This window comes from Spermophilus citellus (assembly GCF_964194105.1).
Source record: "Spermophilus citellus genome assembly, chromosome: 1".
Lineage (NCBI taxonomy): Eukaryota > Metazoa > Chordata > Mammalia > Rodentia > Sciuridae > Spermophilus > Spermophilus citellus.
In genome coordinates this window covers 194,836,506-194,858,385 of record NC_138182.1, presented here as the reverse complement: position 1 = coordinate 194,858,385, position 21,880 = coordinate 194,836,506, and the positions used below count along the sequence as shown (strand labels likewise).

Genomic DNA, 21,880 nt, shown 5'->3' with positions numbered 1-21,880 from the left:
AATTTTAGCTAAAAACTAAAATGAAACCTATAGGGAAGAGGTATTATGGCATTACTCCATTTAAAGTAGTACTGGTGCATATTGATGCCCTACTACTGATCCAATTGTCTCTTTGCCATGAAATGTGCATATGGTTGCATGAAATTAGTGTATGTGGTGTTCATCCCATCACTGCCCACTCTCCCTGCAGTGAACTCATCTTCAGCAATGACTGCTGAATTGACAAGCATGATTATTCATGGCAATCATCATATAAATCATACAACAAGATATGCCCACCATGTCAAATTACCTACCACATCTGAATCTATGTTCTTGTATTCTTCCTCATTTTCCTCATGGATAAAGATTGATTCAGAAAGTTCTCTTTTACATATAATTTCTGATGTTTTCAGGATGAATTGCACATTTGAATAGATGCTTGGATACTTGTGATATGGTTCTTCAGAGAAAGAAAGTGCTATTGTAAGAAAAATCATTTGTGAAAAATACTTCAGTAATATCTTGCATTGTACTTCATTCATTTTTTATCTGTTAAAGTATAATTAAATTGAGTATTTAGGTGCTGGAACTGTTGAACATTTACCTAGTAATCAAGATTTACAATAGTATGTCTGCCCCCTGGTGGTGTAATAAAAAACTACAAAATAAATAATTCAGATAGGAGTTTATGTAATTCAGAACGGCATTACATAACGGTTGAATGCCCAATTAAATATTGTTACTGCTCAACAATGCTTGGTTGCCTCTAGCTGAAAATAAATCAAGTTACAATATACACTCTATTCATAATAGATACTTTGAAGTTGCAATTCTAGAAACAAATTAATGTCATTTCTACCCCCACATTCTCTGATTTTATTTCAAGATGTTGTTATTGATTCTTAAAGTACATCCTTCAAATATAAACAATAATCATATCATTTAACATACAACTATGTGATAATTTAGCAGGACCATCTTGTGTTTGTTATTCCTACAAACTTTTAGACAACCTTTGGGTTTCAATCCATTTGCACAGAGGAAAAATGAGTGATGCCCCTTTCTACTGGACAATGACACAAATAGGCCGCAGCTGCTAATGGTTTCAGGTAAATGACACAGCCTGTTGCTGAAGCTAGAGATGTGGCCTAAGGCTCTACCTAACAGTATTTGGTAAGAGGGAAAAGGTGGGGGGGGGGGGGATTTATCCCTTTATGAAAGAAAAGTGCTGGTTTTCTTGGGATATACCTACAATAAGTGAACTAATAAAAGAACATGAGGTTTTATCCATGTATTTTTTTCAAAAATGTATTTGCCACTATCAGCTGAATATTTGACAAGTCAGTATGCTAAACACTATAAGGAATTACAATTTATATCATATTGAAGAAATGAGAACAAGCAGTATGACAGACAAGAATTCATGCTCTACCAGTCTACAGCTTCCTCTGGGTTTCATATCTTATTTGGACTTGTAGGGTGCAAACTCCATTCCTTCTGTTCTCTCCTTAACAACTTTTCCCATCAAATATTATCTCCTTTGTTTTATCTTGAATCTCCCCATCCCTTATTATATCTCTTCTTTGGATATGATTTTTTTCATCCAAACTACTGGCATATTTCTATATTAATATAAACATTTAAAAATAGTTCACAATTTCGAACCTTTAAAAATAGTTAGTTCACAATTTCGTCTAGTACTTAAATGTTCCCTCAGCATTTGCCTCCAGTCTGAATTTTGTTCTCACCTGTCCCTGAGGAATGCCCCAAGATCAGTGATTCCAGAAACCCATTACTGCTTTTCAGAGCTCCTGCTCTTTAACACTTCTGCAGCTCTTGATGATGTTGATCTCCTTGAATTTTCCTATCTAGATGTCACTACTCTCTTTTACTTTCCTGAATTCTCTATTAGTGGGCTCTGTTACTCCAATAATTCATTAAATGTTTATTTTCTGCAAGATTCAGTTCCTAGAATTAGTCCCCCCACCTCAAGTTATCTCAGGGACATTCAAATAAATGACTGTAAAATAAATTTCCCAGGTTTCAGCTTTCTCTCATGGCCTTCAAATTTAAGGTGCCCAATATTTCTCCAAATCTTGATCCTTTTATTCAATATGTAAAACATCTACTTTCTCCTGAATTCCCCACTTTGTTACATATATCCTAGCTCTAATTGGTCACCAATCCAGTCTCTTTTATCTTTAACTATTTTAAAAACTATTTAACAATATACCATTCCCATTATAATAGTCCACATCTTTAACCTCTCTTCAATGGCAACACCTTTTTCTATGTATGTAAGTGAATGTATATTGTGTGTGTGCTCATTGCAATGCAAAGGATATTTCTTTCTATGGATCTTAATCAAAACAGTATGAAAATCATTGTTTTGAATAGTGCTAAGAAATATTCTGTTTATGTACAATGTGCTGAACTGGCCTCCTGAATCCACTCACTCTCTCCTTACTCCAATCCAGCAACTACAGTAGGCTTACCTGACTAAAATGTGCGTTTAACTTTTTTGAAATCCAGTTAGTAGGCAGTGATAGAGATGAGAAAACTAAGTCAAAACATCATCATCCTCTGGGCCTGGTGGTGCATGCCTGTAATCCCAGCAGCTCGGAAGGCTGAGGCAGGAGGATTGCAAGTTCAAAGCCAGCCTCGGCAACTTAGCAAGGTCCTAAGCAACTCAGTGAGACCCTGTCTCCTCTAAATAATACACCAAGAAGAGCTGGGATTGTGGTTGGTGGTAAAGTGCCCCTGGTTTCAATCTCCAGTACAATATATATATATATATATATATATACATACATATATATATATATATATATATATATATATATATCATCATCATCATCATCATCATCATCATCATCCACTTAGGTGAAAGCATAAAGCAGAGCACAATAGTGGTTACCAGAGATGGGAAGGGGAGGAGAAGGGTGTCTGGGAAAGGGGAGATATTAGTCAAGGAGTACAATTTTTCAGCTAGACAGGAGGCATGAGTCCTAGTGATCTACTGCACAGCGTGTGGCTACAGTTAATAATAATGTATGTTTCAAAATTGCTAAGGGAATAGATTTTAAATGTTCTCACCACAAAGAAATGGTAAGTGCAGGGTGGGTGAATGCCAAACAAATGCAGTCTGTCTCAGAAGCTAACACTGTACCTATTATCTTTCATGAAAATAAAATACAATTTATGCTTTTTATAGTGACAGTCAGAGCTTCTTAAAATGTAACATAAAACATTTATAAGTCTAAAATAAAAAATATCGTACCGTATAAATATGGTTGAAGCCTAAGTAAATGTTGTTTAAAACTTTCTAGGTGACCATGCAGGAAAAATATAAAAAGTCGTAAGAAGATCAAATAGCCAATCTGTCAAAAAAGAAAAGCATTTTTTGTATTGCATTAGTGAATGTTTAAAAACCATATAGAAAATAAACCATTTCATTATTATGTTGACTTTTGATAAAAACAACTTCAAACTGTTGATATTACATATTTTAAATAATTTTAAAACATTTACATCAAGATTGAAATGCTAGTTCAGCCACAAAACTTTTATAAATCATCTCTACATTTCATATAACCAATACTGAATACTATTTTGTTCTATATCCTTTACAACAGCATTTTTCAAATTGCTGGTCATGCTCCTGAAGTGAGTCGTGAAATCAACTGTGAGGGTATTTTTTAAAATAAAAATAAAGAGAAAACATCATGAAGTATTGCAGAATTCCTTTTCTTTCAGTATGTAAGTGAGTGTATATTTTATGCATGCTTGGTCACAATGCAAAGTATATTTCTTCTTATGAGTCTTAATGAAAAGAGTTTGAAAAACACCATTTAAGTCAGTGTTGATAAATATTCTGCATGTACATAGTATGGTTCACCAAGTTCCCTATTCTTTCATGAAAAAAAAAAAAAACCTCATAATGTCATTACTAAGTAAGCACTGCAAAACCTCATTTCTGTGACATTTAAAATACACATGTAGATGAAAAATAGTTTATTTTACATAGACTATAGAAAATGGCACATCTGCAAAAAATGCATAATAAATACAATTTCACATAAAATTAGGAAAAGAAACACAAAAACTATAAAAAATAAATAAAATATAAGTAACTAAATCTTGGAGAAGAAATAAATAGCAATAGTTGTCACTATCATGCGTGTGAGTGTGTGTGTGTGTGTGTGTGTGTGTGTGTGTGAGAGAGAGAGAGAGAGAGAGAGAGAGAGAGAGGGAGGGAGGGAGAAAAAATATCTCAAATTTTCTTAACAGTAACACAGGGTATTATCAGATATACATGTTAAAATAAAATAAAATCGTTTAATTTAACCACATCTCAGTGCTTCACCTAATACTCTTAAGCAAATCAGTGGCATTTCAGGACTTTCAACCCACAATTGTGTGTACTACTCCATAAACCATAAAATTTCACATACAGCTGGGAATTCAATTGTTTTTTAATCATAAGCCTCTATCATTAAAAATACATTTTCAGGATGAACCATCAATATTAAGAAATGTTTCTATAAATTATGAACATCTACTATTTATAGACTTATAAAATAAAACAAAATGTTTCTAAGGCATGCTCAGGGAGTCTCTTCATCTAGACCACTTTGTTATATTGCACTGTGTTTCTCTGAGAGATTGAAGTTAAATGAGAAGGACGTGAAGGTCAACAGACCATGTAAAAGAATATTGCAGTAGTCTACATGAGAGCATTACAGGCAGCAACTTCTACAGTTACAGGCAAAGCATGAAAAAGCTATTCAGAAAGAGGATTATTGAGGATTTTTCAAAGGAATATATATAAATATTGAAAGGAATATTAATTGATGCTAAAAAATTCAATATGGCACAAATGGAAAATACTGCATTATCCTCCAATTTGGTTTTGAATTTCACCTGGCCCAGATGTTATCCCTAGTTATAACTATGCTTGGAAACATGGTTTTAAAAGCTTTTACCTATAATATTCTGAAGACCAGATTTTATGGAAAACTCTCCCTTTCCGCATCTCTCAGGATTCCTGGGACTTTCTTTGTGTCATTCTCTGTGTGTCATTTTTGTACATGCTTTATCTGTAACTAGAGGATTCAAGCATGCCTCCTAGGCTGAATTCTTGCTTCTCTATTCCTTTCTCTGTCTTCCTATCTTTCCTCTCATTTTCATTTACTTCTTTCTCTCTTCTTCATTCTTTTCACTTCTCTACCCTTTTGGCTGACTTTGAAATGGAAATGCTAGACAATATTTATTATGTGTTATATTTTCATAGTTGGTTATGTTTCATGATCTTCCATAGAAACTTAAGAAGTACTACCTATGTTTATATCCAAATATATTAAACTGCTGTTGTTTATATATTATTCTCTACATTTCCATAAGCAGACTTCAATAATTAAGAAGATTGTACATTTAGAAGTAGATGGAGAGGAAAGAATACATTTAAAAAATCTTAAATGAAACAATATTAGGGAATCATGTATTTCTGGCTTTATCCAAACCTGAGTTAATTCATCAAAGGAGTAAAATGGTGCAGATGGAGGTGTGTGGTGCCTCTATGGGAATACCTTCCAACTAAGCCTTCGGTTAAAAAGAAAAGAACAAAAGAAAATTTTCCAATGAGTTACATAATGAAATTCTACAGTGTACGTAGGTCATGCTTGCTTCCACTAACTAGTTTAAACTGGCCAAAAGAATAAAGAGTAAGCTTTAAAATGAGTACACCTGAGATCCAGGTACACATGTAGCATCATGGCTGAGACTCCACTGGACTCTAAACCCTTTTTGCTGAGTCATTGGCTTAGTTAGTAAGCTTTCTGTGCTACAATTTTCTCATCTGTGAAATGGTTGATAATGCTAGCACACAACTTTTGGGACGATTGTGAGATAACATACAAGGTAATTGGCAAACATATCTAAGGCCATTTATCAGTGTGCAAAGCTCAGAGGTAAATGCTGCTCCTTTGCAGCTGCTATAAGAACCTATGTGAATTGTCTAACCTCAAGATAAGAAGATGCAGGAAAATTTAAAAATTAAAATGACATAGTGTGCATGATGTACAAGCAATACATTCAGTGGAAGAAACTGTACTTTGTAGTGATTTTTGTTTCTAGAAGAAATACAAAATCAAGAAATGGAGAAAGGTCTCTAAAAAACATAAGAAGGAAAGGAGAGATAAGCCAGACTTGCTCAGTGTTTTTCCAATCCATTATATTTTTTATTTCACTGCATTCAATTTTTCCATTATAAATAAGCTTGTGTTTGTTTTGTGTATTTCATATTAATATTTCTACATATATATTTCTATATTTTCTATTATAAATGCAAACATATAGATCCCAAATTATAACCTCACCATTCTAAGGCAGCTCTTGGTGACATCTTAATTCTTTTTTTCCAACTTTCTGTGCAAAGTCTCAGTTCTTTGCACATTTAATTCTTTTATCTCCTCTCTTCATCTCTCTTGTGTGGTCTCTCTAAGACTTTTTTACTCCCATACATGTAGAAAAGCAGTTAGGCTAAGTTTATAAGAACTAAAACCTCCACAGAATGTATTATTGATGGACTGATTCATGAATATTCTCTCATGCTTGGTTTCTAACAATTGATGATCAAAACTGAGTAAGAATAATAGATCCTTGCATAGTCAATTTTACTTGTTTCATATATATATACACATATATATGCTACATGTCATGTTAAAGAAATCCTTCTACCCTTTCTTTTCTTCCTTTTCAATAAATTAATTAATGTATCTAAATTTATTTGACTAATAATAAATTTTGTGACAGTCAACCAGGATGATTACAGGGAGTGAAACCATATGACTTCCAGGACCATATAAAACATGACCTATGCAAAGATGGTTTCTCACTTTACATCTCTAAAATGGTATAGAGTACTGAGAGGACCACCCATCCTCTCAGGCTGAGAAACTAAGGTTAGATGTCAGCACTTTTAAATGGCAAAGGAAGAAAAAAATTCATTAAAAGGTGCATTAAATGGAAAAAAAATCTATATGTACTCAAAAAACAGTAACTATCCTGATTTTTAATTAAATGTTTTCTAACATAGCTAGTGAAATTTTATTTTCTCAAACCCTTTGCACTTGGATATCAAACAATAATGTACTATTCACATTTATGGTAAGATTAAAATTACCAAACTGGAGAATGTTCCATAATAAAAGTAAATGTCTTGTTTTGATTCTAAAACAGATGTCATTTGGATACATGTAGTGCATATAGCAATTAAAAGTATTTTAAAAATTTTTTAAAACGTACCTTTGCCAGTTTTATTTCAACTGAATATAAAAATACCTTCACAAATGCATCACAACAAAATCTGTGTAAAACTGATTCCGCAAGAAAAAACAAGGCAGGCAGATGATCGCAATCAAAGGAAGCATGGTCCAGGGAAGCATGAAGCATATTTAAAGCTTCTGAAATGTTTTAAAAAAAGTAGAAACTTTGTTATTTAAAAATCATCCTATTTTTCTACATGCTACAATTAATTCTTGCAATTAACTATTTGCTCCTCCAATTCTGGTTTTAAACACGTTTTCAAATTCTTTTCCACCTTCCCATCAAGAGGTGAATGTTCCCTTCCCTCAAGCAGGCCCTGTGAATGCTTCAACCAATAGAACCCACAAAAGTGACACCCAGTGATTTCCAAGGCTGAATCAGAAAAGACAATATAGTTTCCACCTGGATTTCTGTCTATCTATCTCAAGATACTAGCTTTGGAACCCTAAGCTGCCATGTAGGAGGTACAAGTCATGAAGCTGGACTCAAATGATGATATAGCATATTGGGAGACACACACACAGATTGAGAGAGGGAGGGAGGGAGGGAGGGAGGGAGAGAGAGAGAGAGAGAGAGAGGCCCAAGGAGCCCCAGCTATTACAGCCAACATGTTTATATTGATCAACAGGTCACATATGGAATGGTAGAGAAATAAGACAAAATTATTGATGAAAAGGAGTCCTGAAGATAAATGCTATAAAAGAGAAGAACAAAAGACTGGAAAACTGAATCAGAGGAAACAAGGCTACTCATGTTGAAGGAGGAGGAAAGTAGGGCTAAGTGCCTATAGAAAAATAGGAACTCAAGGTCATTAGAAGGGTTTTGGTGTAAATTATCCAAGGAAGAACAGCAAATGCAGGGACTTGAGAAAGGAAAAACTCTTTAACATGTTCAAGAGATAGGAAGGAAGCCAGTGTGACTGGAGCATAATGCATACATAGCAAGCATCTAGCAATCAGATCCCGTAGAGCCCCTGTAGGTCATGATATAGAGTTGGGACTCATTTTAAATAAAATCAGAAGCCATTGAAAATTAAAAAGTATTACACATGGTCACTACTAAGTTGAAAGTAGACTACAGATAAGAAGCAGAAAAGAGTATAGGTTGGACAACTCCTAGGAAGTTATTTTAGTTGTGGAGATGGTGAAAAGAAGCAATATTTAGGGCATCATTTAATATCTGATATGTGTGTTTGTGTGTGTATGTGTTTACACGCAGTGCTAGGGATTGATCCCAGGGCATCACACATGCTAGGCAAGAGCTCTATCATTGAGTTACACCCTGAGCCAAGAATTTAATATCTGAATGAATTAAAATGCATTGGGGCTATGCTCAGTGTGGTAGGTCTGTAATCCCAGTGGCTTGGGAGGTTGAATGAGGCAGGGGTGTTGCACGTTTGAAACCATTCTCAGTAACTTAGCAAGACCCTGTATAAATAAATACATAGGGCATTTTAAAAAGGGATTAAGGATATTGCTCAGTGATAAAGTGCCCCTGTGTTCAATCCCAGTATTGAAAGAAAAAAAAAATGCTTTTGGTTTTGTAGCATTCAGTTCAACAGAAAGTAACTGCAAACTAAGGCTGTGTCTTATTTCACAAGATCAGAATTGGAAAGACTCCAGAAATGATTAATGGCTGCCCTCTGTATGCACATTTCTTCATCCCCTAGTTCCCTGATGTACATAACTGAGATGGCTACACATGCTCCAGACAGCATGTTCTTAATGAAGCTAACCAGGCAGGAATAATGGGGGGAGGGGTATGAGGAGAGAAAGGATGCTTTATTTCCAAAATATTCTTGTATGTTCAAAAACAAATACTACTAACACACCTGTGTTTACATTCCTTTGGGCTGGACCAGATCATGTCACTACTCATGATCTAATCACTAGCAAATTAATAAGAATTGCTATAATTAACTTAGACCAGCCACCCTTCCCTCCCTGATTCAGGGCAAAGGGCAGAATCACAGGACTACAGGATGCCTGAACAAAACCGAAGTTCAACTGAATGAAGAGCAAGTGGCTGCTGGTTGATGGTACACCAAAAGTGCTTTCCTCAATATCATTTAAACATTTTAATAGAGGTCAGTCTGTGGACTGGCAGTGTCCACAGTGAAGAGTCATTAAAGGCAAGTTAAATACAAAATAATTTTGCCTCTTCCTGTTGCTTGAAGCTTCCAGGCAACATGACAAATCCCAATTTACATGGGGAAATAGCCTCTGACCTTATGTAGTTAACATTCTAAAACTCATTTTAAAAGGCATACAAATAACATTGAGGATAACGATAAAAGGAATTTCAGCCTCTCAAAAATAATGTTATTAAATTTCTTTTCCAGATTGGTTAGAGGACATTTGAAAGAAGACATATAAATGAGAAAAGATAAATGAAAAAGCAATGAGTACAACTTGCTGTTTAATATAAGTAAAACACGAAGACCATTAGACAATATGGTAAGAATTACAAAATACAAAAACAAGTTATTTTAACATATAATAAATAATGTAATTGGAAATCACCAAGTGACACTTTATATTACTTTTTGATCAGTTATTGATTTTAGAAAAGAACTAAAGATTTAAAACAATTTTGTAATTAAAAAGTTGAACAATAAAACTTATGGATTCAAAATTACAAAAAGAACTTTTATAATTAAACATTATGAGATATTTTGATGGAGAATGGAAACTTTTTCTTGACTTCTGCAAAATTTCCAAAAATCAAAAGGTCTCAAATTATGTATTAACTGCTAATCTACAAAAAAAACAAAAACAAAAACAAAACAAGACAAAACAAAAAAACCTGGATTGTTCAAAAGAGCTTAGATAGAGCACATACCTTCTTGGATTTCTCCTTTGCACTGAGACAGATACATTACTTCAACCCATGCAGCAGGAAGATGAACATGCTTCCCGGAACCCAAGGTTTTGAGACCCAATTTTCTCTGTTATTGGAAGCATGAAAAAAGCAAACAAAATCTTCAAATTTATTTGTTTATTTTTATTATTTCTTAATTATATTCTGAAAGTCCTTCTATGATGCTAGTGTTATATGGCCAGAGTTGTATACAACTTTATAGTTTTGTTTTAATTATTTGTGTTTTTGACTTTTTTTTTCAAATTGTATCAGTGTGGCAAGTAGAGATTATTAATATTCTGAGAAATATTATTCATCATTTGCTAAAACAATTGTCATTCTGCTTTTGAGGGTTTACTTCTACCTCATTTTCCCAAGAGAATACATCTCTTGTCTTATAAGAAAACATATTAAAAAAACAAGTTTGATGCTGCTTTGCTGGAAAACTCTGGCTACTACAATGTTGATGGATCCATGCTAATGAAAAGGAGGGAAGTGACGTAGATTATCCCACCTCCCTTATTATCCTGGCCACTCCTAAGGCTGTCTCAGGGAGCAGTTGGTCAGCTGGAAAAAAAGCTTCTTGACAAAGGTAGCTCCTGGCACATGTCTGCATGCACATTTGTTAGAAGTATTCGCTTTTGTAATCAAATATTTTAAATATATTTTTCCAAAAAATTCAAATATATAAAATATGTTTCAAATAAATAACCACAAAATGGAAAATAGCAATCACCACCAAAAAAAGTGACTTAACATTATGTCTCAGTTTTGTACAGCTTTTATTTCATGAATTATTCCGCAGTGAAGTAATATCATATGACAAAATGACATTTCTCTGTCAAACTTATAGTGAATTTAATGTAGGAAAGGGAAGGTAAGAATTTATTTCACTTTCTGTTCTGTTTAGATCTGTTTGAAAATTTGAAAATTAATGTCATACTCTTTAAAAATGTATTTTTCACAAGTGAGGTGAAGAATGGTTTATTACAAAGAAAGAACAGAATACTTTGTGTGTGTATAATAAAGATTTAGAAGGTTCTCTTTTCTCTTTGTGACACAGTATCTTGGCTAAACTTTTTTTTTTTAAGTGGGATTTTGTAATCAATAATTGTTTGTCAGGCTTTGATGTTTTGCTGGGAGTTCTTCAACTGGTATCAACAGCTATATTATCTACTAATCTGTGGGGACATTTCATACAGAAAGGCATTTGGCATTAAATTATTTGGTTATAATCTTTCTATCTTTAATTTGCATTAACATTTTATCTATGCCTATTTATAATTAAAGAAAGTTGTATGTGTGTTCTTTTTTCTTTCAGTATTCTAGAATATGTAATATTTCCCCAGCTAGAAAAGACAATTTACACATTAGGGAATAAGTTTACAATTACCTTACATCTGAGAATGTTTTTTCTAGCATGTTCCAACAATTTGTTCTCCTCTGCTGGATCCTGTGTTTGATTGAATTTCAAAATAAAATTTGCACTGACTGGAAATAGGAACCTAAACAAAAAAAAAAATCAATTATTATAGCTATTATTTTCAAATTTTAATTAATCATCTACTAATGGATAAGTATACAAAGTTTCTAGAAAAAGTACCTTTTCAATGAGAGTGTTTCACACACATACACACACACACACACACACACACACACACATACAAAAATCAGAAAAATAAAAAAGTATATGTGCAATCCCTCCTAGACTGGTTTTGTCATGCTCTTTGATTGAGGAAGAAATTCCCATTATCAAAGACCTTTCCTTATAGACTCTCAGAAAAGGTTTCTGAAAAGGTTTCTAGAAGTCTTTTTGTCATATGTTTTCTTAACAGATAAAATCCATCACAACTTCAATTATGTTGAAGACTGATTTATCACCTTACATTAATCTGTTGATTCAAATTAAGCTAAATCTTTATTCCTTCTTGCAAGTGAAATCAGAATAACCATGCTAGACTGAAGTAAGCAAGAGACAAAAGAAATATGAAGGGCCAGTAAGTACCAAGTAGCCATCCATATTAGTTTCGTATGCAGGGGGAAGCTATTGCAGGGTTTTGCCAAGAGGAGTTGCATGACTTAGTTAAGTCATGCAGGATCACTCTAATGCTAAACTGAGAACTGGAGTATGGGAATGTGGAAATATCAAGACAGGGCAGCCACACAAGTGCTTAGGTAAGAAGTAATGATGATTTTGATTAGAATAAGAACAATGTAAGTAAAGAATTAAGTGTTTGAATAAAGGACATATTTTGACATTATCCACTATGGCCAATGAACTAGAAATTAAGCATGAAGGAAAGAAAGGAATCACGTTCGACTGAGCAAACTGGGAGGACAGAATTGCTACTTATTGAGATGAGAAAAATTGTAGAGATGCAGATTTCGGGTAAGGTAAGAGAATAAGTTCAGAATTTAGGCATGCTGTGTTTGAAGTGACTTCTTGTCATACCAGTAGAGATGAGAAAATAGGCAGTCAGATATATCTATGAACTTGAATATCAGGAGAAGGGTTTATATTAGATACATCAATATTTGAATCATCAGCACACATATAATATCTAAAGTATTATGAATGAAAGGACCTACTGAGGAAAATGTAGATACTAGACATTTCAGAAGAGTATTTCAAAAAGAATTGGCACAAATAATTTGAGGTTGTATGAAAAGCGGATTGCGATTTAGTGATTATAGTGATGTAACACAGAATTTAACATGAGCATGAGATTAAATGTGACATTAAAATAATAGTGGAATTAGTAGTCAGTGAACTGTATTTTCCTATGGTCAATAATTGTCAGAGACATTCTATTAGGAGATTAAAAAGCAAAACACATTTATGTATAGCTCATTATAATCAGATTTTAATAAATTAATTGTTCTATAGATACAGAATAAAGTGAATAAAAATCAGAGATTGCCCTTGATAACTCACAGTACTACTAGGAAGACAGATATACCCCAGATATACTACTTAATCACAGACTGAGCAGGGATAATAATGAGACACTTTGTAAAGTAGAACCAAATACAAGTATTCCGGAGAAGAACAAGTAATGGAATAACAAACTCTAACTGCTATCCTACAACAGGCATTCATTTGGTAAGCATTTTTTGACTGTTACCTGTGTATCAGGCACTAAGCTTTGCACTAGGGATACAGTGGTGAAAGAGACAAACACCTCTACCTTATTGGAGCAGACAGTACAATATAGGAAGAAGTGTTTGAGTTCACAAAGTCTGCTTAGAATTGAGCTTTTTTTTTTTTTTTTGGTACCCATGATTGAACTCGGGGTACTCAACCACTGACCCACATCCCCAGCCCTATTTTGTATTTCATTTAGAGACAGGGTCTCACTGAGTTGCTTAGCACCTTGCCATTACTGAGGCTGGCTTTGAACTCATGATCCTCCTGCTTCAGCCTCCTGAGCCACTGGGATTACAGATGTGTGCCACCACGCCTAGCTAGAATTGTACATTTTGAAATAAGTAATTCCATTCTTGATTTCCTATTCTCCATTTAACTCTTAATTTTGGAGACATCTACTTAGATATGGTAGAGGTTGACTGAAAATCTTTCTCAGTAGTCACCTGAGATGTCATATTTTTTATGTACATGGGCCTACTCTACATGAAGAGTCTAAAATAGCTTTAATCTTCCAATTTTTACAAATTGCCACGAGAGTTAAAGAAGGTAAGTCCTTTGTCTATTTTATTTTTGATGAATTCATTAGAAATTAGGTTTTTGAAAATATGAACAAATAATGTGGTTTATAAGAAACTACAGATTTAATAATGCATGAAAAGTTAGCAGACTGCTTCTCAACACTGATGCCTCCAATTCTACCCATCAGAAACAGCCCAGCATAATAGTCATGCCGTATCTTTATATACCTTTGTCAATGCTCACAAACACAAACCATCTATATGCATATTCAACCAAAACTTCCAGGATACAGCAAAAGCAATACAAATAGGAAAGTTTATAGAAATGACTGCCTACATTAAAAGAAAACAAGATATCAAATAAATCGCTAAACTTTACACTTTAAGAAAGTACAAAAATAATCTCAGTTGACAGAGAATGGAAATAACAAAGACTAGAGTAGTAATATATCAAAAAGAGAATATAAAAACAGGAGAATAATCAGCAAGATTGAATTGTTTCTTAGAAACAAAATAAATTCATCAAACCCTTGAATAGACTAACCAAAAAAAAAAAAAAAGAGGGAGCTCAAATATGAAGATATAACAATGGATGTCTCTGAAATACAAAGAATAAGAGCCTATTATAAACAACTATATACCAACAAATAAGATATTAGGAAAATGGACAAATTCCTAGAAACACATAACGCACAAAAATTGGATGAAGAATAAATAGAAAAGCTGAACAAAACAACAAAAAATAACATAAGAGAAGTAATCAAAAACCTCCCAGTGGAAAAAAGTCAAGGACCAAATGTCCTCATGAGTAAATTCAAACATTCAAAGCTGAATTAATATCAACCCTCCTGCAAGGCACAGTGCTTCTCTCCTGTAATCCCAGTGACTTGGGAGGCTGAGGCAGGAGGATTGCAAGTTCAAAGCCAGCCTCAACAATTTAGCAATGCTTTAAGCAACTTAGCAAGACCCTGTCTTGAAATAAAAAGGGCTGTGGATGTGGCTCAGTGGTTAAGCCCCCTTAACAGATTGTTCTAAACCCTGGACCTCCCCCCCTCAAAAAAAAAATCAACTCTCTTATTAAATTCCTTTAAAAAATAGTAAAAGAAATGCATTCAGACTCCTTATACAAGGACATAATCAATGTGGTACCAAAATTACAAACACACTACAAGAAAATGAAACTATATATAGGTCATTATCTGTGAAAAGCATAAATGCCAAATATGCTCAATAAAATACTAGCAAATCAAATTCAATGACACATTTAAAGTGTATCACAAACCATGGCTAAATAGAATTTATCTGAGGGTTACAAGTACGGATAAACATACAAAAATCAATTGGTTTGATATACCACATTATCAAAATGAAAATAAACTGTAGGTACATACACAATATGGGCACTCACAGATATATTGCTAATCTGGACACAAAAGGATATACACTATAATATTATATTTATATGAAGCATAAAACTGTAAGGAAAAAAGAGATTAGAAAAGTCTTTATATGTGCTAGCATTTCAAAGCAAAAACATTTAAAAAAAATGACAAGATCCAAAATCATGTATACATTTTATTATAACAGATTTTTTAAAAATACTTTCCAAAAATATCCTAATCATTCATATTCATCTTTTTAAAGCATGGAAAAATCCTATTATTTTATGTTATCACTGGAACAATATGATATCGATTGTTTTAATTATTGCCAGCTTGATTGATGAAAATAGTATTTCCTTGTGTGGTTTGTATTGCAGTAAGTACTAGCATTCCTTAGCATCTTTTCCTGTATGAATGCTCATAAATTCATTATTACATTTTCTATTCTGTGGCATGAATGCTTATATATTTTGTTCATTTTTTATTCTCTCTTATTGGATCATGGTGATCATATATGGATTTTTTGTTACATTTTTGTACTCATTTTTTTTTCTTAATAGGCTTTTTTCTTTGTCTAGCACTTTTAGGCAATATTGTTTAGAGGTTATGTGCACAGCTCCAAGATCCAGATTGCCTTTGTCCTTTATTAGATCTTTAACTGCAGGTAGTTTATTTAACATAACTGTGCTTTAAATTCTTTGCCTGTAAGATGGAAAAGCAAATATACACAGTTCATGGGTTGTTCCAAAAGTGAAGTAATATAAGTATTGTACTTAGAAAGTGTATGACACGAGCTAAATATTTGGTTAATGATAACTGATACAATTATCATTAAAATTTTGCAAACGTATGTTGCAAGTATTTTTTCAATTTTTTTTTAGTTGTAGATGGACACAATATCTTTGTTTATTTTTATGTGGTGCTGAGGATAGATATTAGTGCCTTACACATGTGAGGCAAGTGCTCTACCACTGAACTATAACCCCAGCCCATGTTGCAAGAAATTTTTATCTCATTCTTGCACTTATCTTTTTCATTGTCATGGTAGCTTAAAGCATAAATTAAAAATTTATATTTATATATGACTATATTTTCCTTTGTAATATCTGGGATTTCTTATTTTGATGATCTCCCTTATCCAAATAATATAGAAGTATACACCTAAGTTTTCTTCTCAAAATATTTTATACTTATATTTTAACCTATTTGGAATTTATTGTTGTAAATATTGAGAAGTAGGAATTAAATAATTAAGTGGGCATCTTGTAGTGACTTTATTTCAAAGGGCACAATATGGAAAAGGGAGGAAAGGAGTAACTTTACAGTAGAGAAATTTGACAAGCATTGCTTGTGCTTGATGATCAAAGTCAACATCAGCAGTGATAAATCGTGTTGATAGCCTGTTGCTTTGATGTAATATGAGAATGGCATTTAATCTCAGTGATCTTGTCTCACAAAAGCTCATAATCCCAATATAACCATAAGGACATCAGATCAATTTCAATAGAAAAATATTCTACAAAATGACCAGTTCTCTTCAAAACTACCAAGGTCTTTAAAAGCAAAGAAAGGCTGAGAAACTGTCATAGCCTAGAAGAGCTAGAGACAACATTGAGCTAATTCTAATTTGGTATTTTGTATAGGATCCTGGAACAGAAAAAAAGACATTGAGTAGAAACCATGAAAATCTGAATAAAATATGGACTTAAGATATGGTTAATAAGCACATTTCAATGTGGCTCAGAATAGTGACAAATGTACTATACTAGTAATGTAAGATGTTAACAATAGGAGAATCTAGATACAGGGTTCATGAGAACTCTCTGTAGTATCTTATTATTTATCTATAACTGCTCAAAATAATAACATGTATTTTATAAGAAGAAATATAGACAGATAAGGAATGGAACATGATTTTAAAAACATCATTAAGATAGAACCATACATGCACTGATTTGTTGATTCACATAAATTGAGTACCTACTATGAGTCAAGCACTCTTCTAGGCATAAACAGAGTGAATAAAATCCTGATGTGTAGTCACTTGGCCCTTGGGTCTTACATTCTGGTGAGAGAGAATAAATATCCAATAAATAGGAACACAAATAAATGAAAAATATGATTTCTCAGAGTGATAGGTGCTGTGAAGATCTAACCCAAATGGCATGGAAGACAGTAGGAGAGGAAGGGACTAATTTATTGAGGTATTCAGGGAACATTTTGAGGGAGATGAGAAAGAGACAAGAAGCAAGAGGCAGAGACACCAATGATATGTTCAGGAAGGTGGCCAGGGACTAGACCTCACAAGGTACTCAGACCACAGGATGTGGTTGGAATTTTACTCTAGATGCAATGGGAAGGTACTAAAGAGTTTAAATTAGAGCATGACATTATTTCATTTACAGTCTTAAAAGATCACTGAGGCTGCTGTTCAGAGAACTCATGGGTGAGGACAGAAATGGGACACCAGTAGGAGGCCATTGCAGAATGACAGGAATTAGACTTGGTAGAGACAGCAGGCTGTGTCAGTGAAGATGAAGATGTTGTGCCTAAAATCACATAATTACAAAGGTCCAAGAACTCATTTCAATCCTCACTTTAAAATCTGCAAAAATATGCCACATAATTTAATATTAATGTAGTTGTCTAAAATTCCTTCCTGTGAGTTTCTGAAGTTTCTCTTTATTGTTTTATATACAATTTGCTTAGTAAACATCTGGTGTTTGCCTTATATATACAGGTTAGGAGTCCCACTTAAGGTCATATCTTTCAAAATAAACAAAGCAATATTTAAAATAAGCTATCTGACTCAAAATCTTCTTTTAGTTCCTTTTCTAAGATAACTCACAATGATTTAAAGCATAAGAATATGCAGTGCATACACGTTGATAGTAAAATAATAGTTAATTTTAAAACTATTAAATATAATGGTTTAAGCAGATTTCATCCACTACCAAACACAGGCACCCCCAGAAACACATTTGCACACAATATTCTAAAATATGAATTAAAAATATATTTTCTGAAATTAGACATTTTATCTCAGCTTCTTCACAGGCTCTGGGCAAATGTATTTATGCATTTATTTCCAAAGCAAAATAAAGTCTTGGAATGAAAATAATATCTAATTCAATTTATATGCTTAGAATATATTTTGTGAATAATTTTAGTTTTGTCAATTATTTTTCAGTATGGATTGTGGTCTGTAATGCATCATTGAAAATATGGAAACTAATTATTTTCCACTTTCTGTACAGATATTGAGTGCCTTAATTGGTCTCCCACAGCTCATGTTAATAAATATTTAATGGGAAATAAATATAGCTATTTTTAACAATTTCCTTCCCATCACAAATAGAGGTTGTTATATGAATTAACCCTTATTTAATGATGTATAAAATTCATGATAAGAAGCAGAAAGAAATTTTAAAAAATAAATATAGGCATTTGCAAAGAAAATGTACTTTAGCTTCATAGAGTCCAATTTCTTCAAAATATCAAAGGATTTCCCAAAAAAATAAACACAATCTACTCCAAGTATGGAAAAACGTTCTTGAGGAATAGGCACTGAGTAGGATAATTGTTTTAATTTTCACATATAAAGAGACCATACTAAAGTCTCCTGATTGCATGGATACCTAATTCAAACTAATGATTTATACTGGATGCAATTTATTTTATCAATAAATATTTCATGGGCTGGGGATGTGGCTCAAGCGGTAGCGCGCTCGCCTGGCATGCGTGCGGCCCGGGTTCGATCCTCAGCACCACATACCAACAAAGATGTTGTGTCCGCCGAGAACTAAAAAATAAATATTAAAAATTCTCTCTCTCTCTCTCTCTCTCTCTCTCTCCCCTCTCTCACTCTCTCTTTAAAAAATAAATAAATAAATAAATAAATAAATAAATAAATATTTCATAAAGATATTTTGCTAGATACAATAAGGGCTAGAAGAGGAATCAGGCCTGGCCTCAAGAGGCTCATACTTTCAGAGTGAAGCCAGATACACCACAAAGTATATAACATAAAAAAGATATGCTAAAGAATGGAAAGAAAATCCTGCATGAAGTCAAGAGAAGAAATCATGATTCCAACATCTCCTAGTCCTATACTCTTTGCTGAATCACTTAATCCATGTGGGCTATAATTTCCCATGTGAAGAAATAGGGACAAGATCTCATAGAATTTTGAAAAGCAATAACACAGACCACACATCTGAGTTCCTGGCATATATTCAGTGCTAGATAACTATTAACTATAAGCATTAGTATTTTGGGTTATATTTGGAAGAAAAGCTTTTTTGCAGAAATGGTGCTGGTACTGTTCTTTAAGGTACAGACAGGAACTAGAGTGTGATGAAATAGTAGTCATTCTTTCAAAATTCTTTCTCTGCTTCTTTGGGTACAGAACCACCTACAGCCAGGGATTAGGTAAAATCCAAGATAAATAAAGCTAAAATTGATCAAGTTAAATCAATAGGACTTGATGACTAATGGAATATGAGAAAAGAAACTGTGAGGGTGAATAAGCACATGGGCTTAAGGTTTTTAGTCTACATGATTGATGTCAAGATAATTCAATGGGAAAATTGGGGCAGATAACCTGCGCCATTTCGGATATTAAAGTATGGTTTACATGTGAGGTATCCAAGTGGAGATTCTTCAACCCAAATGGAGGCAGCCATGAAGAAGTAGATAAGATCAGGAGATAAAGCTTTAAATTATATATCAGTGATAGTCAAAGCCATGAAACTTCAAGAGGAAGGGTGTTCAGAGATAAACAGCCAGAAAGAGATCTTTGGAAAAACCCTAGAGTTATAAGACAAGAGGGAAAAAAGAAACAGCAAATACAATAGGATATTCAGTAAAGTATTAAAATGGAATTCAAATATATGTACAATTTGGTATGTGAATTGTTTCTCTGAAAATTGTCTGCTAGTCAAAATTACCTGTTAAGCTAGTATGTCTGAGTCCTATATTAGAACTATGTGATTTCGACCTCCTGGCCATTGCTGATTGGATCACAATGGGCATCTGACTCAAGTTGCCCCAATCTAATCCTCTCTCCATGAATTTTAAATAATTGTCTGATACTGCAATTAGTTGGTGTTGAAACTAAAAGGTCAAGGGATAGCTTTTGCTGAGAGATTGTACTGAGATTACTCCAAATCTCAAAAGTATGATTTATATCATAGCTTGTTGACCAAAGTCTCCAACAAATGATAATGTACTCAGAGCCCTCAACCTTTAAGAGTTTATAGTCATATACTATTCACCAATTTGATCATTTTATCTCCAGCAGGTGTTCATAGTGAGTACAGAATGAAAGAAGAAGGCCTGGCTATACTTTTTACTCTCATTTTTCCTTATATCCTTGGATTAATTTTTATTTTGCTTGTGGGCCTGTTTCATGCAATTAAAAATTCCATCTGGGTGTGGTGGCACACACTTGTAATCCCTGCAACTCTGGAAGATGAGGTAGAAATATCACAAGTTCAAAGCCAGCATCAGCAAATTAAGGAGGCCCTAAACAATTTAGTGAGACTTTGTCTCAAAATTAAATATAAAAAGGGCTTGGAATGCGGCTCAGTGGTTAAGCATCCCTGGGTTCAATTCCTGGTAGTAGTAATAATAATAATAATATTTATTACTTATTAATAAATAATAATATTATTATTATTAGCCTGAGATATCAAAGAATATGAAGGTAAAGATGATGACAATCAAAAAAACTGTAAATCTGTAAAATTATCAAGACTAAAGACAAAAAGAAGACCATTATTTATAAAATAATAATGTTTCGTTATAAAAACATAATACAGATTTCTAGATCTTAATAAACACATGGACAAAAAAGGAAAAAAACATTAAATATTGACTATTCTGATAAGTCTGGTACAATGAAAAGGCAAAAACATGGAATTGAAGCAGAAATTTCAAATAATAATTAGTAGACATTCTCTAAAAATATCAGAAGTATCAGCAGGATAAAAAGGAGGGCAGGTATGACTCTTTTGATGTATATATGACACAATTGAATATATGAAGAATTCAGGGATAGATTTATTAATCTGAAAGGTATAATTAAGGAGTAGATGATATAGGCATGTACAGAAATTTATCATATAAATTCCTCCCTTAAAATTATTGTTCCTGACTCAGTGATTTTGGACCTGCACTTTTTAAGTCAGGAACTGGAAATATCTTCTGTCATCCCTGATATCTGTGTGATTGATTATAGAATCTTCATATTGTGGATATTTAATAGATTTTATGGTATAAAATTAGAAATATAGGCCTCATATTAACTTCAACAATATCTATGATTTGATATAGTCTTTTATTAAGTCTTCATGTTTCTTTTAGATTTTAAATTTATGATTCAGTCTTAGAAAATGGAATACTGTCTCATGCCTTGACAATGCAAGTGCTTCAATTTTATTGCTCCAGTAAAGGAAATTCTAAACAAATAAGGGAGGAAAAACTCTTCAAAACAATCAAGAAAAAAACTGGAGGCTGAAAATATTTACAAGTATAAAAAATATAATTCCTTTTTTAAATATTTACTCTTATATTTGAAAATATTCTACTTTGCATTTGGTTAATAGTGAATGATCCTATCAAGGTTGTTCCTATGAAGACTACTCAAAAACGACTAAACTTCT

General features: G+C 33.1%; 1 protein-coding gene across 1 annotated transcript in view; it reads right to left on the bottom strand.

Moving 5' to 3' along the window:
* The window catches only part of TMEM232 (transmembrane protein 232), a gene marked incomplete at its 3' end in the record, with an annotated part of 259,907 nt that overhangs the window by 197,647 nt on the left and 40,380 nt on the right, over window positions 1–21,880 (bottom strand). The window contains exons 3-7 of the mRNA XM_081281364.1: window positions 11,561–11,672; window positions 10,150–10,255; window positions 7,288–7,445; window positions 3,263–3,362; window positions 297–460 (exon numbers count right to left, since the gene is read on the bottom strand). Of these exons, the coding sequence (XP_081137490.1) occupies window positions 297–460; window positions 3,263–3,362; window positions 7,288–7,445; window positions 10,150–10,255; window positions 11,561–11,672 (640 nt within the window). The remainder of the gene's footprint in view (window positions 1–296; window positions 461–3,262; window positions 3,363–7,287; window positions 7,446–10,149; window positions 10,256–11,560; window positions 11,673–21,880) is intronic.